This window comes from Papilio polytes, unplaced genomic scaffold, assembly GCF_000836215.1.
Source record: "Papilio polytes unplaced genomic scaffold, Ppol_1.0 DF821845.1, whole genome shotgun sequence".
Classification (NCBI taxonomy): Eukaryota; Metazoa; Arthropoda; class Insecta; order Lepidoptera; family Papilionidae; genus Papilio; species Papilio polytes.
In genome coordinates this window covers 3,207,770-3,220,524 of record NW_013527359.1, presented here as the reverse complement: position 1 = coordinate 3,220,524, position 12,755 = coordinate 3,207,770, and the positions used below count along the sequence as shown (strand labels likewise).

General features: G+C 34.6%; 2 protein-coding genes across 2 annotated transcripts in view; both read right to left on the bottom strand.

Moving 5' to 3' along the window:
• The window catches only part of LOC106107807 (mucin-2-like), a 4,341-nt gene extending 3,576 nt beyond the window's left edge, over positions 1–765 (bottom strand). The window contains exons 1-2 of the mRNA XM_013288811.1: positions 717–765; positions 89–457 (exon numbers count right to left, since the gene is read on the bottom strand). Coding sequence (XP_013144265.1) covers positions 89–457; positions 717–765 — 418 coding nt within the window. The remainder of the gene's footprint in view (positions 1–88; positions 458–716) is intronic.
• Positions 766–9,095: 8,330 nt separating this feature from the next.
• Positions 9,096–11,048, bottom strand: LOC106107806 (probable endochitinase). The gene is made up of 6 exons (XM_013288810.1): positions 11,003–11,048; positions 10,289–10,368; positions 10,086–10,203; positions 9,696–9,896; positions 9,454–9,523; positions 9,096–9,282 (listed from the first exon to the last, which is right to left on the bottom strand). The coding sequence occupies exons 1-6, from the start codon at positions 11,046–11,048 to the stop codon at positions 9,096–9,098; spliced, it is 702 nt and encodes a 233-aa protein (XP_013144264.1).
• Positions 11,049–12,755: the final 1,707 nt, after the last annotated feature.

Here is a 12,755-nt window from a genome sequence, read left to right as displayed (position 1 = left end):
GTGGTAGGAGGCGGTCGTGGAGCCCTAGTGGTAGGAGGCTGTGGTGGAATTGTTGATCGTGTCTGTTCACATGGCTGTGGTAATTTACTTGATGGAGGACGACGTGTTATACACGTCAACCAAGAAGACGGCGTACGCTCAGGTAATTTAGTTGGCAGAGGACGTGATGGTGTTGATGTCACCCGAGGAGGCAGCGTAGGGCGTAGTGGAGGGGCAGCCTTTGTTGGAGTTACGGGTTTGGTCGTTGGTGAACAAGGTTGTGGTGAGTTATTTACGACACACGGTTCTTGTGGGATAATAATTACACCTATGGGTTGGACTGATTCTATTTTTTCAGAGTCATTGTGGCTAGGATTGCTATGTGTGATGCTGGGCGACAAGGATTTACGATGAGAAAAAAACGGTAAGTTGGGCTTTTTATATGAATGACCTCCATATTCTTGTGGCTTCGATACACCTGAAAGTAAGTAATTATTATTGCACAATAAATACTATTTCAATATAGTACTTAAGTATTGCCATAACAACATAATGATTAGGAGGATTTAACTTGCAATTATTTGACAAGAAAAAACCATCTTCACCGATATGGTTTTTAAATTTTCTATGCCGTTCTTTATTGTAATATACACATATTTTGCAACAATACTATAGTTTCCCATATAACTGAAATTATGGTGTTATTAAACGTTATTAATAAAATATTGATTACGTACCAACTGCCGCTAGAACCACTAGCACTAGTAATAGCTTTCCTCGCGACATGATTACCTGAGTGTTGCAATGAACACTGCAAGTTCAACTGTATTTTTTTCTGAAAACCTCTTTCTTTTTATACAAATTTGATTTAATAGACATAAACAGTTATCGCCTTTGATATTAAAAATCATTAATTACGCTTTAATGTTAGAAAATTATTTAATGTTTACATTATTTTAAAGATAATTTATAACGGAATATTATTAAATAGAAAAACAATTATATAACTATTACAACTCAATATAGTCTATACAGTTACATTGTCATACTAAACTAAATGCAGATTTCGCGAAAATGATGTATTTGCGTTGTTGCTAACCAAAATCGTATTTAAAAACTATTCGTGCCTGTCCGCAAGCCGCGTTTGTTCCGGGTAATCTCCGAAACTCTTTTGACAGGACACACTGGAGGGTAGCTGACATGGACGGGCATAAAATAGGCTACTTTTTTTAAAATTTCCGATACCGATTTGACGGGACTTCCATAAGATACTGAGCTGAGCTGATACACTGGCGCATATTTTAAACAACCATTTCTACACCAGTAAGCTTATAACTTATTTTTTCTTTTTTCGAATTCGTAAAGGTTAAAGACATTATTTCTGATATATGTATAACCATAGATTCAGGCATAAGTTTTGAAGCTAAAGTTAGATAACACTTCTTTCTAAATACTAATCTAATGCAAAACTCAATACGAAGATTAGTACGAAAATCGCAATTTCGAAGCTTTTAGTCAAATTGTTGCCTCCGTTGACGAGTTTTAGAGAAAAAGTAGTGCTCAGTTTTAATCTTTAATACTCTTAAAACTTTCATGTGTAATTTAATGCTTTGTCATAATATCTATATTTATAATATTACAATAAAGCGTAAACACACACTTCTTTGTTGCCTAAGACGTTAGTAATTACAGCATATTTTTGAATAGTATTTTTGTAATAAAAAGCCCTACACTTATACGTCACGCTTTATGGAATAAAACTTTTATATATAATCTAAACTAATATTATAAAGATCAAAGATGTGTATTTTTGGATTACTGTATGTATTGGATTGGAATAACTCAAAATCACTGGGTCGATTCAAAAATACTTTCACGATTAAAAAGCTACGTTATCAGTGTGTAACCTTGTACTATTATTTTTAATTACACAGGGACGAAGTCGTAAGCAACAGTTTGTATTAAATATGATAAAAAATACATTTAGAAGTTATAGGTTCATTTTGAGCCCAATTATTTCCGGTAAGTACATCATACTAAGTTTTGATGGATGGATGGATGGACGTATGGATGTTTGTTAGAGTTTGTAGCCTAAACTGCTGAACAGATCTTAATGAAATTTGGCATACATGTAGGGAATAATCTGAAGGAACTTATAGGCTACTGGGTTTTGGTTTTTTTTAATGCCACGCGGACAGAGTCACGGGTAAAAGCTAGTAGCTCATATATGATTCTAAATTATATTTTAAACCGCAAAAGAATATTTTAATGAGTTCATCAAGTAACAGCATTCCTCATTATGACGTTGGACCGCAGTAAGTACTTAATGGTAAATTGGCATGTTATTTTATAGGAGCGCCATTAGGTCAGTGGTTAAGTGGTCTTGTAAGTCCTGAGTACGATCCCCGCACTATACTAAAGTATCTTTTCGAATTTAGAATGTACACTTACCCTGTGCTTAAAAGACATCCCTCATTATCAGTATCATCATCATCATTATCATCATCATCATCATCATCATCATCATCATCATCATCATCATCATCATCATCACTCATCAACATCCATCAGACAGCCATTTTTTTAAAGAATAAGGGGGCAAATAAAAGACTTATCGCAAAATTATTTTCAGTTTCATACATTTTTCGATTAGCTATAGTTGCTTTGTCAGTCTTTTGATATCTTCTAAACTATTGATCAGAGTATATCGTGGAATGCAATTATAATATAGATTATTTTCCCTTTCCTTTTCTACACTTTTCTTATAAGGAAAGGATGGATAGAGCAAATGGATGTGATGGTCGAGGAGACGTATAGGAAGGGGAATTGTCCTCGTTATGTGTGTCTCATCCTCCGTCAATTAAGACTAGGCAACGCGTCTGCTTGCGAATGTCTATGGGCAGCAGTCGCTTCACCATTTTGGCAAATTCAAGTGGCTACTTGTTTTTTGCCGCATTGTAATATGAAAAAAAGGTTACTTATTCTAACCTAAAAATAAATATATTTGAACTAGTATTACGAATAAGAGTAATTGCATTCTAGTTAATGTCTCTAACGAAATAGTTATTGTGAGCGAATAATAAAAGTCAAACTTTTTTTTGCGAACATTTATTTAGCAAATTTAAAAAGCTACAATTATTTATACATTACTAACTAGTTTGATGTAAGTCTTAATTTCATTGCATTAAATTCTCTTGATACATTTATTTGGATAAGAATTCACACGTACAAGTGGAGTATTTTAAACGATGCTTCTAAAGAAAATATGGGTGATTGTGCGACTATCTTTAAAAATAGAGAAATGCCATCGCGGGATTTAATTAAGAATATATTAAATATTTCTTAGACATCATTTTGATGTTGTTTTATCACCCGTCATGAATGTAAAGTCGAAACTACGTGCGAGTTTTTAACTAAAAATATGGGAGCCTTTCGAACTAAGAATCATCATCAACAAGCATTAATAACCTCATTATTTTGGGAAGTCGATTAAAAAGATATTGTATATTTGTGATTACATTTATTTCATTTTTAAATCACTCGGGTAATATCAGTAGTAACCAGAAACCATAATGGAACTGATACAGATAGATAGTCCATACTAGTATTATACGAGCAATTGAATGTGAAGTGGAGGTAAGGCGTGAGTGATAAACAACAAACTAAAATTATAAACATCTTAAGCTTATTATAGTTAACTAGCTTTCGCCCGCCACTCCGTTCGAGTGGGATTGAAAGAAAAACAAAACTGAATAGCCTATATGTTCTTCCAGACTATCCTCTACATTTAGATGTAGAGGATAGTCTGCCAATTTTCGTTTGCAGTGCCTATAATGCCAAATTTCGTTTAGGCCACAAACTATAACAAACATCCATCCAGCTAAAGTTTCACATTTATAATATTAGTAAATATGTTTATGTGTAATTCATTACCTTCTCAAAAAAATTGTTATTAATTTTTTGGTTTTTATCGACATAAAAGAGACTTCAACATTCAAATAGGAAAGAAGACAAGGCGAAAAGTGCTGAGCCTTATTGCTATAGAAAAAGAACTCGTAATGGGATTAATTTTCTTGAATTAAAACGCTAAAACAGTAGACCTCACCAGAGGGAAGCTACAGAAACTAGATCGATTACAGCCTAACAAATCGAAGTACATGATTATCAAATATTAATACGATTATACAATTTTAATGTAGATGGACAGGACACACTATATGCGGCTCCGGCAAATAGAGTAAAGTAATCAACTTCTGGTATTCTAAAAGTGGCAAAAGGTAGCGTGGAAGACCAATTAAAAGGTGGGTAGACGAAATTAAGGCACTTGTCGGACAACTTGGACCAAAACGGTAGCAGTAAGAGAGGAATGAAGGAAGTTGGAAGAGGCTTATGGCAGTAATGGAGAAACAGATAATAATAAGAAATAAAAACATGATATTTAATACTAATAATATATTTGTGAAATGCAATTATCTGAATAAATAAATAATAATTATAATTATTAACTTTGGAAAATTTCTAATAATTGTTATTACAGGTGTGTGGTACGGCACGACGTAGCTCGCATTGGAAGTCGGTTCTGACGAGATCAGAGTTGACGCAGCGGTTGACGGAGGTGTCGAACTTGAAGCCAAGGTCACAGCTCACCAGGCGAGGGTTGCCTCTGTGACAAGCGATGAACGAGTAGCACTTGCCCGGCAGCCTGTAAGTAACATGTTGTTGAAAATCTTGCTCGAAGGACTAAAAAAATCCCCGATATGAGGGGTCATTCGATTCGTCTTTTTCTTGGAGTGAAAATGATAAAATTTACGTCGGTACAAAACACTTATTGGTACCCGTGAGAGTTAAAATAAAATAGTGAGTAAGTTTTTTTAGAGAAGATAAGGTAAAATGTTGTAAGGAGTATGTTAAGTACTTACGGGAAGTTTTCAGTGATGTCGCATCCGTTCTCATCGACGGATCCGGGCGGGCAAGAGAAGCCGACGAAAGCTGAGAAAAAAAAAAGAAATAAGACAATGCTTTAAATAAAAACATTCAACTCAATTCAGTAGCTTTATCAGTTAGTATTTAGATTAAATATCAAATGTTTTTCTGTACGTAAATTTGTTGTAAGAATTTATCTTTGTCAACTTCTGTGTCGAAATACTACTGTACTATGGCTACACGTTGTGAAAACAAAATACCTTCAGCATCACAGGAAGCGACATCGGATGGCCAGTCACAAGCTGCCTTGTTCACGTTGAAGGCTAGGCCCATGGGGCACTCCTCCTCGAAGGCAACGCCGGCAACGCAGCGGCGGTACTTGCCGCAGTCGGTGCTGGTGGCATACGGGGACTCGAAGAGGCCGTACTCGTGAGGGCAATCCGCCGTCGATCTAGGTGCCTCTGTGAGTTTATAAAGTTAGTATCAAATTAATGTGATTAAAAGAACTTTGGCTATTCTAATAAATTTGGGTTCATTTTGATGTTCTCTGATGTAGTCTAGTTGAGCTTCGCTTCAATGCGCTTGATAAGACTGTAAAAGTTGTACTGTAAAATAAAATTAGTGTGGGACTATTTTAATAAGAAAGAGACTTACGAGGCACGCCGTCGGTGCACTGGACATCGCCGGGATATCCGCAAGGATATTGCGGCCACGGCGCGTCCGGATTGAAATACATGCCATCTGGGCAGGTCCTTTCGAATTCTGCTGATTCCTTAAAAAAGAAAAAGACACATAATTATGATATTGGACTAATCATGATAGTTTACGCCATTCCACAAGTAAAAAGGATATTAATGAATACTTACAATACATTCGTAATATTTGTCGCAGCTGCCGGACATTTTTACGTATTCATTTCTATCGCCATAGCAGTAGCCGCTGTTACCTGATTACAAGAACATATCATTTATTTTATTATAAGGAGGTTACTGTTAAGAGAAGAAATATAATAAAGTATATGTTGTAGGGGTATATCTTACTAACATTATAAAAGCGTTTAGATGTTGTGGTAAAAGAATTTTTAAACAACTCGGTTCAGAGTTATCACTTGGTACCGAATTATTGTTTAAGTATTAGCAACCGAAGAACATTTAATGAGCTTTAAGTGAAATTTTACTTAGATACTTTCAGATTAGAATCAAGACAAGTTAGTACTCACCTGACACGGTCGCGATCAACGCTGCGATGCAAACAAAGATGTACATCTTGTCGAATTGTTGTTGATTGCTGGAGTTGAGAGCTGCAGTTGTTGAGTGATGTCCATGCCTAGATTGTCTGATATTTTATATGAAAGTAAGTCGTTAAAAAATCATTTACAAGTTAATTTAAATCAGATAACGTTGATAACATTTTTTTACCTTTAATTGTACTGTACGACAATTACAATTTCGGTAATGTACTTAATTAATTTAACCACAGTTGTTTCAAGTTATATAACGACTAGCAGGTTAAAAAGTCAAATGAGGCGGCGACCTTTCGAAATTCATTTTAAAATTATCTACGATGTCTCACCAAAATATAATCTAAAATTGAAGATATGTTTTTTTTTTGAACCCTTGAGGGGGACCTTATAGCACCTCAGAAACCCTGTTACCTAGGATAATATTATCATTAATGTGTATAATGTAAGCACACATTATCAAGTTGCTATAAAAAACCTTCTTCTATCATATATAATTTATCATATCATATGTTTGTTAGAGTTGTTGTTGATGTTTGTTAAAGTTTGTAGCCTAAACGGCTGAAGGGATCTCGATGAAATTTGGCATAGATGTAGAGGATAGTTTGGAAGAACACATAGGCTACAACAATTCCACGCGGATGGAGTCACGGGCGAAATCTATCTATACTATTATAATAAAGCGTAAACACACACTTCTTTGTTGCCTAAGATGTCAGCAATCACAGCATATCTTTGAATAATTCTTTTTTTATTAAAAAGCCTTAAACTTACGTCATGCTTTAGGCTATATATTTTCATGCCATTAAATTTAGGGGGTAAATATTTTAGATAAAAACCTTAATGTGGGAAAGAGACCATAAGTTGCTGCCAACGTCAAGGAAGCAAGACCGTCAAGGTTTGTCATGTCATGTCATTTTGACATTTGCTGTTCATAATTTGACAAATGTAAACAATTAAATAAAAGTTTCACAATTTCATGCGGATGAAGTCGCTTGGGAATAGCTAGTATATTATAAATGCGAAAGTTACGATGAATGGATAGATGTTTGTTAGCGTTTGTAGCCTAAGCGTCTGAACCGAGAAATGTCCGGTTCCCGAGGGATACGTAGTATTTTGTTATTTATATAGTTCGTATGTTTTCTAATACCACGCGGACGAAGTCGCGGGCAACAGCTAGTATTTCTATAATTCTTTAGTACTACCGTTATATACAACTAATACAAGATTTACCATTAAATACATTAAATACTTTCTTTACCTTTCTTTGTTCATTTTTTTTTTAATTTATTTATTTACTTTTTTCTGGTTGATATTGATAGATAAATTGTATTTTTGGATATATTTACATTTGTTATTGGTTTTACTTTCTTTTACGGAAGTTTTAAAACCGAATAGTAAGTATATTACGAATACCATTATCCGCATGATTCCTTTGAAATCGTGCGTTCTTTTAAGTGCCTTTAGAACAAATCTAAGAGCTAAGAAAACGGTCAGGTTTTGAAAATAATCTGCCAGTTAAGTTCCACAGCATTTTTTAAGGCATTTCAGTGGAAAATGAAGTCGATAAATATTGAAGAGAAATGCTTCCTTAGCTCGCATTTGGTTCGATAATTAATTGATGTTTTTATACTGTTAAATAATCAATGTTTATTAGTTTTTATTAAATCTAAGGAGAAAATGATGTTATAATGATAGTTTACTTTTAAATAAATTTTTAAAGTTGCACTTTTGACTAATTTTGACATATGTAAATATCATCACAACTAAAATTCATTTTCGACATACTCGTAATGCACATGAGGACAAAATTATCACAAATGATCCCTTCTATCGGCGCTTAGTGGAAATACGACGAATTACACTGTACTCGTATATACAGAGTGATTCTTAACGGACGGATTTCAAACTTTTTGGAGGTAGAGAACCTCAATAGCTAGTGTTTGAGTTCAAATTATGTTGCCCGATTTGCTATAGTTTAAACTACTTATTTTTGTGTCGTAAAAATCAGATTATAGACGAACATTAATTGCCAATGCGTCTAAAATAATGTGTTTACAATACTATTTCTCGAATAAACTTAATGATTGGACATTCGCACTATTATTCCTTTTTTTGGAATAACTAAGTGAGAACAAAATAAAAGACATGAACTGAATTTTTTCTTAACGTCATTTATTTTTCTTTCAACCCTGAAAAACTGTAATAATTTTTTTACACGATCCTTATCCTCCAAGTTTTTTCAAAAATACAAATCCAAAAACCCTAAAAAACGTTTGTTTTTCATGTAAAAACAACGATTTAAAATAGTTGAGGGTAACAATCTCTTGTAAATTTCAAACAAAAATAATTCAATTTAATTTATCAAAGATGTCTAAAAAGTAAATAAAAATAATAACTTATTAATTAAAACAATACGTATTACATTAAGAAATGCGATGTATTATTTTCTCTAAAAATGCTGAAAATATCATCCATCATAATTATGCTCTAGCGTATGTAGTGTAGATATACTAGTATATATCAAATTTAAATTTTACATTAAAAATAAATGAAAAGCCTCAATTTCACTTATGTTTTATTTATATAACATTTAATGAAAATAAATTAAAAGCATAGTTTTCGTTTTCTTACTACCGCATTACTGTAACCATGGCGCAAGCAACTGTGCCGAAGTATCGGCAGCTCGAACAACACAATCGTGGTAAGAAACCTGTGCCTCACGAGAGTTATATTTTCTAAGAAAATCCAAAAAAAACATTCAGCATAGATGCATTTTCTGAGTGACTGGTGTGGAGGAAGTTGGAAGAGACTTATCTCGGGAACAGAGAAACAGGTAATAATAAGAAATTAAAAATATGACATTTCACACCAATAATGTATTTAAAAAATGTAATTATCTGAACAAATAAATTATAATGATTATTAACTTTGAAAAATGTCAAACTATAGTTTAACAGATATCGTTGTTACAGATGTGTGGTCTCTCTTGGCGCAGCTCGCATTGGAAGTCAGTTCTGACGAGGTCAGAGTTGACGCAGCGGTTGACGGAGGTGTCGAACTTGAAGCCAAGGTCACAGCTCACCAGGCGAGGGTTGCCTCTGTGACAAGCGATGAACGAGTAGCACTTGCCCGGCAGCCTGTAAGTAACATGTTGTTGAAAATCTTGCTCGAAGGACCAAAGAATCACCGATATTAAATATCTTGGTTTTTAGTTTAAGTTTAGGTTATTTGATAACTCAATTTCATGTAGAATATTTTTTTAAGGGAAGTAAAGTAAGAACGTAGTAAGAGATATGTGAAGTACGTACGGGAAGTTTTCAGTGATGTCGCATCCATTCTCATCGACGGATCCAGGCGGGCAAGAGAAGCCGACGAAAGCTGAGAAAAAAAAATAGGACAATGCTTTACACAAATAACATTCAACTCAATTCAGTAGCTTTATTAGTTAGTATTCAGAAAAGATGTTAATTCTTTTTCTTTAATTTATCTTTGTCAACTTCTGTGTCGAAATACTACTGTATTATGGCTACACGTTGTGAAAACAAAATACCTTCAGCATCACAGGAAGCGACATCAGATGGCCAGTCACAAGCTGCCTTGTTCACGTTGAAGGCTAGGCCCATGGGGCACTCCTCCTCGAAGGCAACACCGGCAACGCAGCGGCGGTACCTGCCGCAATCCGTGCTGGTGGCATACGGGGACTCGAAGAGGCCGTACTCGTGAGGGCAATCCGCCGTCGATCTAGCTGCCTCTGTGAGTTTATAAAGTTAGTATCAGAATATTGTGATTAAAAGAACTTTGGCTATTCTAATAAATTTGAGTTCATTGTGATGTTCTCAGATGTAGTTCGTTTAAGGTTCGTTTCAATTCGCTTGATGAGACTGTTAAAGTTTTAAAGTAAAATAAGTTTAGCGTGAGACTATTTTAATAAGAGACTTACGAGGCACGCCGTCGGTGCACTGAACATCGCCGGGATATCCGCAAGGATATTGCGGCCACGGCGCGTCCGGATTGAAATACATGCCATCTGGGCAGGTCCTTTCGAATTCCGCTGATTCCTTAAAAGAAAAAAAGGTACATAATTGTGATATGGGACTAATCTTGATAGATCGACTAGTAAAAATATAATATATGAATACTTACAATACATTCGTAATATTTGTCGCAGCTGCCGGACATTTTTACGTATTCATTTTTATTGCCGTAGCAGTATCCGCTGTTACCTGATTACAAGAACATATCGTTTATTTTATCATAAGGATATTAATATTAAGCACACAACAAAGTACTTGTTAAGGAAAGGAATCTTATTAATGTTTTAATTGCTAATGTTTAGATCGATGGATAGATGTTTGTCACAGTTTGTGGCCTAAACTACTGAACTGATGATATTTAGCATAGATGTAGAAAATAACCTGGAAGATATTTTTGCCCCCGGAAATATTTACGGTTCCCGTGGGGTAAGTTAATTCTGTTTAAATATCTTCTTGATAATTCTGCAATGGTTCAGCATAACTTATTGATATTTGGCACAGATATAACACAAAGTCTGGAGTAACATATGGCATAAGGACCATCCCCGAAAAACATCAGGTATATTGTTTTCATAAGCTTTTTTAATACTGCGCAGACGAAGTCGCGGGCAACCACGAATGATAAATTAAATTGCCCGTATACTATCATCAAAATGTTCTTAAACGGCGTCGATACTTAAAAGACTTTTTTTAAAAACAACTTGGTTCTGATTTATTCATTTGGTACCGAATTATTGTTTAAATGTTAGCAACCAAAGACATTACAGAGCTTTAAGTGAAATATAATACTTTCAGATTAGAATCATGACTAGTTAGTACTCACCTGACACGGTCGCGATCAGCGCTGCGATGCAAACAAAGATGTACATCTTGTCGAATTGTTGTTGATTGCTGGAGTTGAGAGATGCTGTTGTTGAGTGATGTCCATGCCTAGATTGTCTGATATTTTATATGAAAATAAGTCGTTAAAACTTAATATCCAAGTTAATTTAAATCAGATAACGTTGATAACAATTTATTTTATCTTCAATTGTACCGTACATCAATCGTAATATTGAAAATGTAATTAATTTTTGTAACCACTTTTTTCTCAAGTTACAAAACGTAAGTAAGAGCTAACAGACGTCTTATCTTATCTAGTAATGTTAAATTCAATTGTTCCGCATATTCTATGGTTTTTCATTTGATAATAGTCTTCGCCTGGCAATAAACAGTACAAAAGAATTTGTAAATTGGGTCAACCGTTCACGCATAATATCGTGTAAAATAGGAATTCAATTTTATATTTCTAGACACAAAAAAATATATCGACCACCCCGTGCACTTTACATATCTTTTCCTAAGGATTTAAACTAAAGAGGATTGATGTTTCTTACGTAAGGTTTTAAAAAGATTTGCATAGACCAAGCTTTCCATTTCTGCAAATTTTATAAGAACTCGTAAAATGACTTAGTTTTTTTTTATACAAAAAGGTGGCAAACGAGCAATCGGACACCTAAATCCGCCAAAATGGCGAAGCGGCCGCTGCCCATAGACATCAGCAATTGTAGATGCGTTGCCTACCCTAAATCGACGAAAGAGGAGAAGCACGTCAAGAGGATATTTCCTCATCCTATGCGTCTCCTCCACCGTCAATTCCACTTTCACATCCATCCTTCTTTTAAAGAAAAAGGTGGGACGGGAAAGGGACTAAAATTGGCACCACACTTATCAGACGAAACGCGGAATTGCTCCCACTTCACGCCTGTCTTCTGTGTGGTCGTGATATTGCACCGGGCGAGCCGACACATTCGTGCGAAGATGTTAAAGCTAGCTCTACCACTGTCAAATTAGTAGTCCTGTACTTGCATGTATGTAAATATATATTTGGTACAAGGACACAAACACTCAAACAGTTAACCACATGTACATTTTTTTGGATTAAATTAATATATCACATATGATAAAAATGGTACCAAGACAAACTTAAATCAATTTAGATTATAGTGAGTACTTATTTTTATGCAATCTATTTGTTTATGGTGCATATAAGGATGGTTATATTCACTATTTTACGATAGTTTCCCTTAAGAAGATAGTTAAAGCATACTCTTACTATGTTTCTTGTTTATTTAGTCTCAAGTTTTTTCAATACAAAACATTTTCTTTTCTTTATAATTTCACAGTATTGGAATTGCATAATTTTATTTCTTAATGTCGTTTGCGAATTAACCCACTAATGAAGTAAGGAGCATTAATAACCAGTTCAGTAATTATTGTCTAGGAATTTAAAATGTAATTCATCGCATTTGTACTATTTGTATAAAAAGGTTACAACTACAATACATCGACACTTTCAATTTGCATTTCCTTTGAAAACAATCACTAAAAATGCGTTCCTTCATTTGTTTTGCCGCTTTTTTGGCGTTGGCCTGTAAGTACCTACTTATGTTTTAATGTTATGTCCTTAACTGAAATTAAAAATGATAATAATGTTGATTTTAAATTTCAGCCGCTGCAGGGGTAGTGCCAAGTGGTGCGGTGGGCGATGACGTGTGCAAGGAGTACAACGGATACTACAAGGTTAAGGGCAGCTG

Bases quoted from the DNA above. Each gene is read 5' to 3' on its own strand.
- LOC106107806 (XM_013288810.1), bottom strand. From the start codon at position 11,048: ATGTACATCTTTGTTTGCATCGCAGCGCTGATCGCGACCGTGTCAG. The intron at 9,524-9,695 runs GTATTTTGTTTT...TTTTTTTCTCAG, and splicing joins CGCTTCCTGTGATGCTGAAG to CTTTCGTCGGCTTCTCTTGC. The intron at 9,283-9,453 runs GTACGTACTTCA...TGTTACTTACAG, and splicing joins GACATCACTGAAAACTTCCC to GCTGCCGGGCAAGTGCTACT.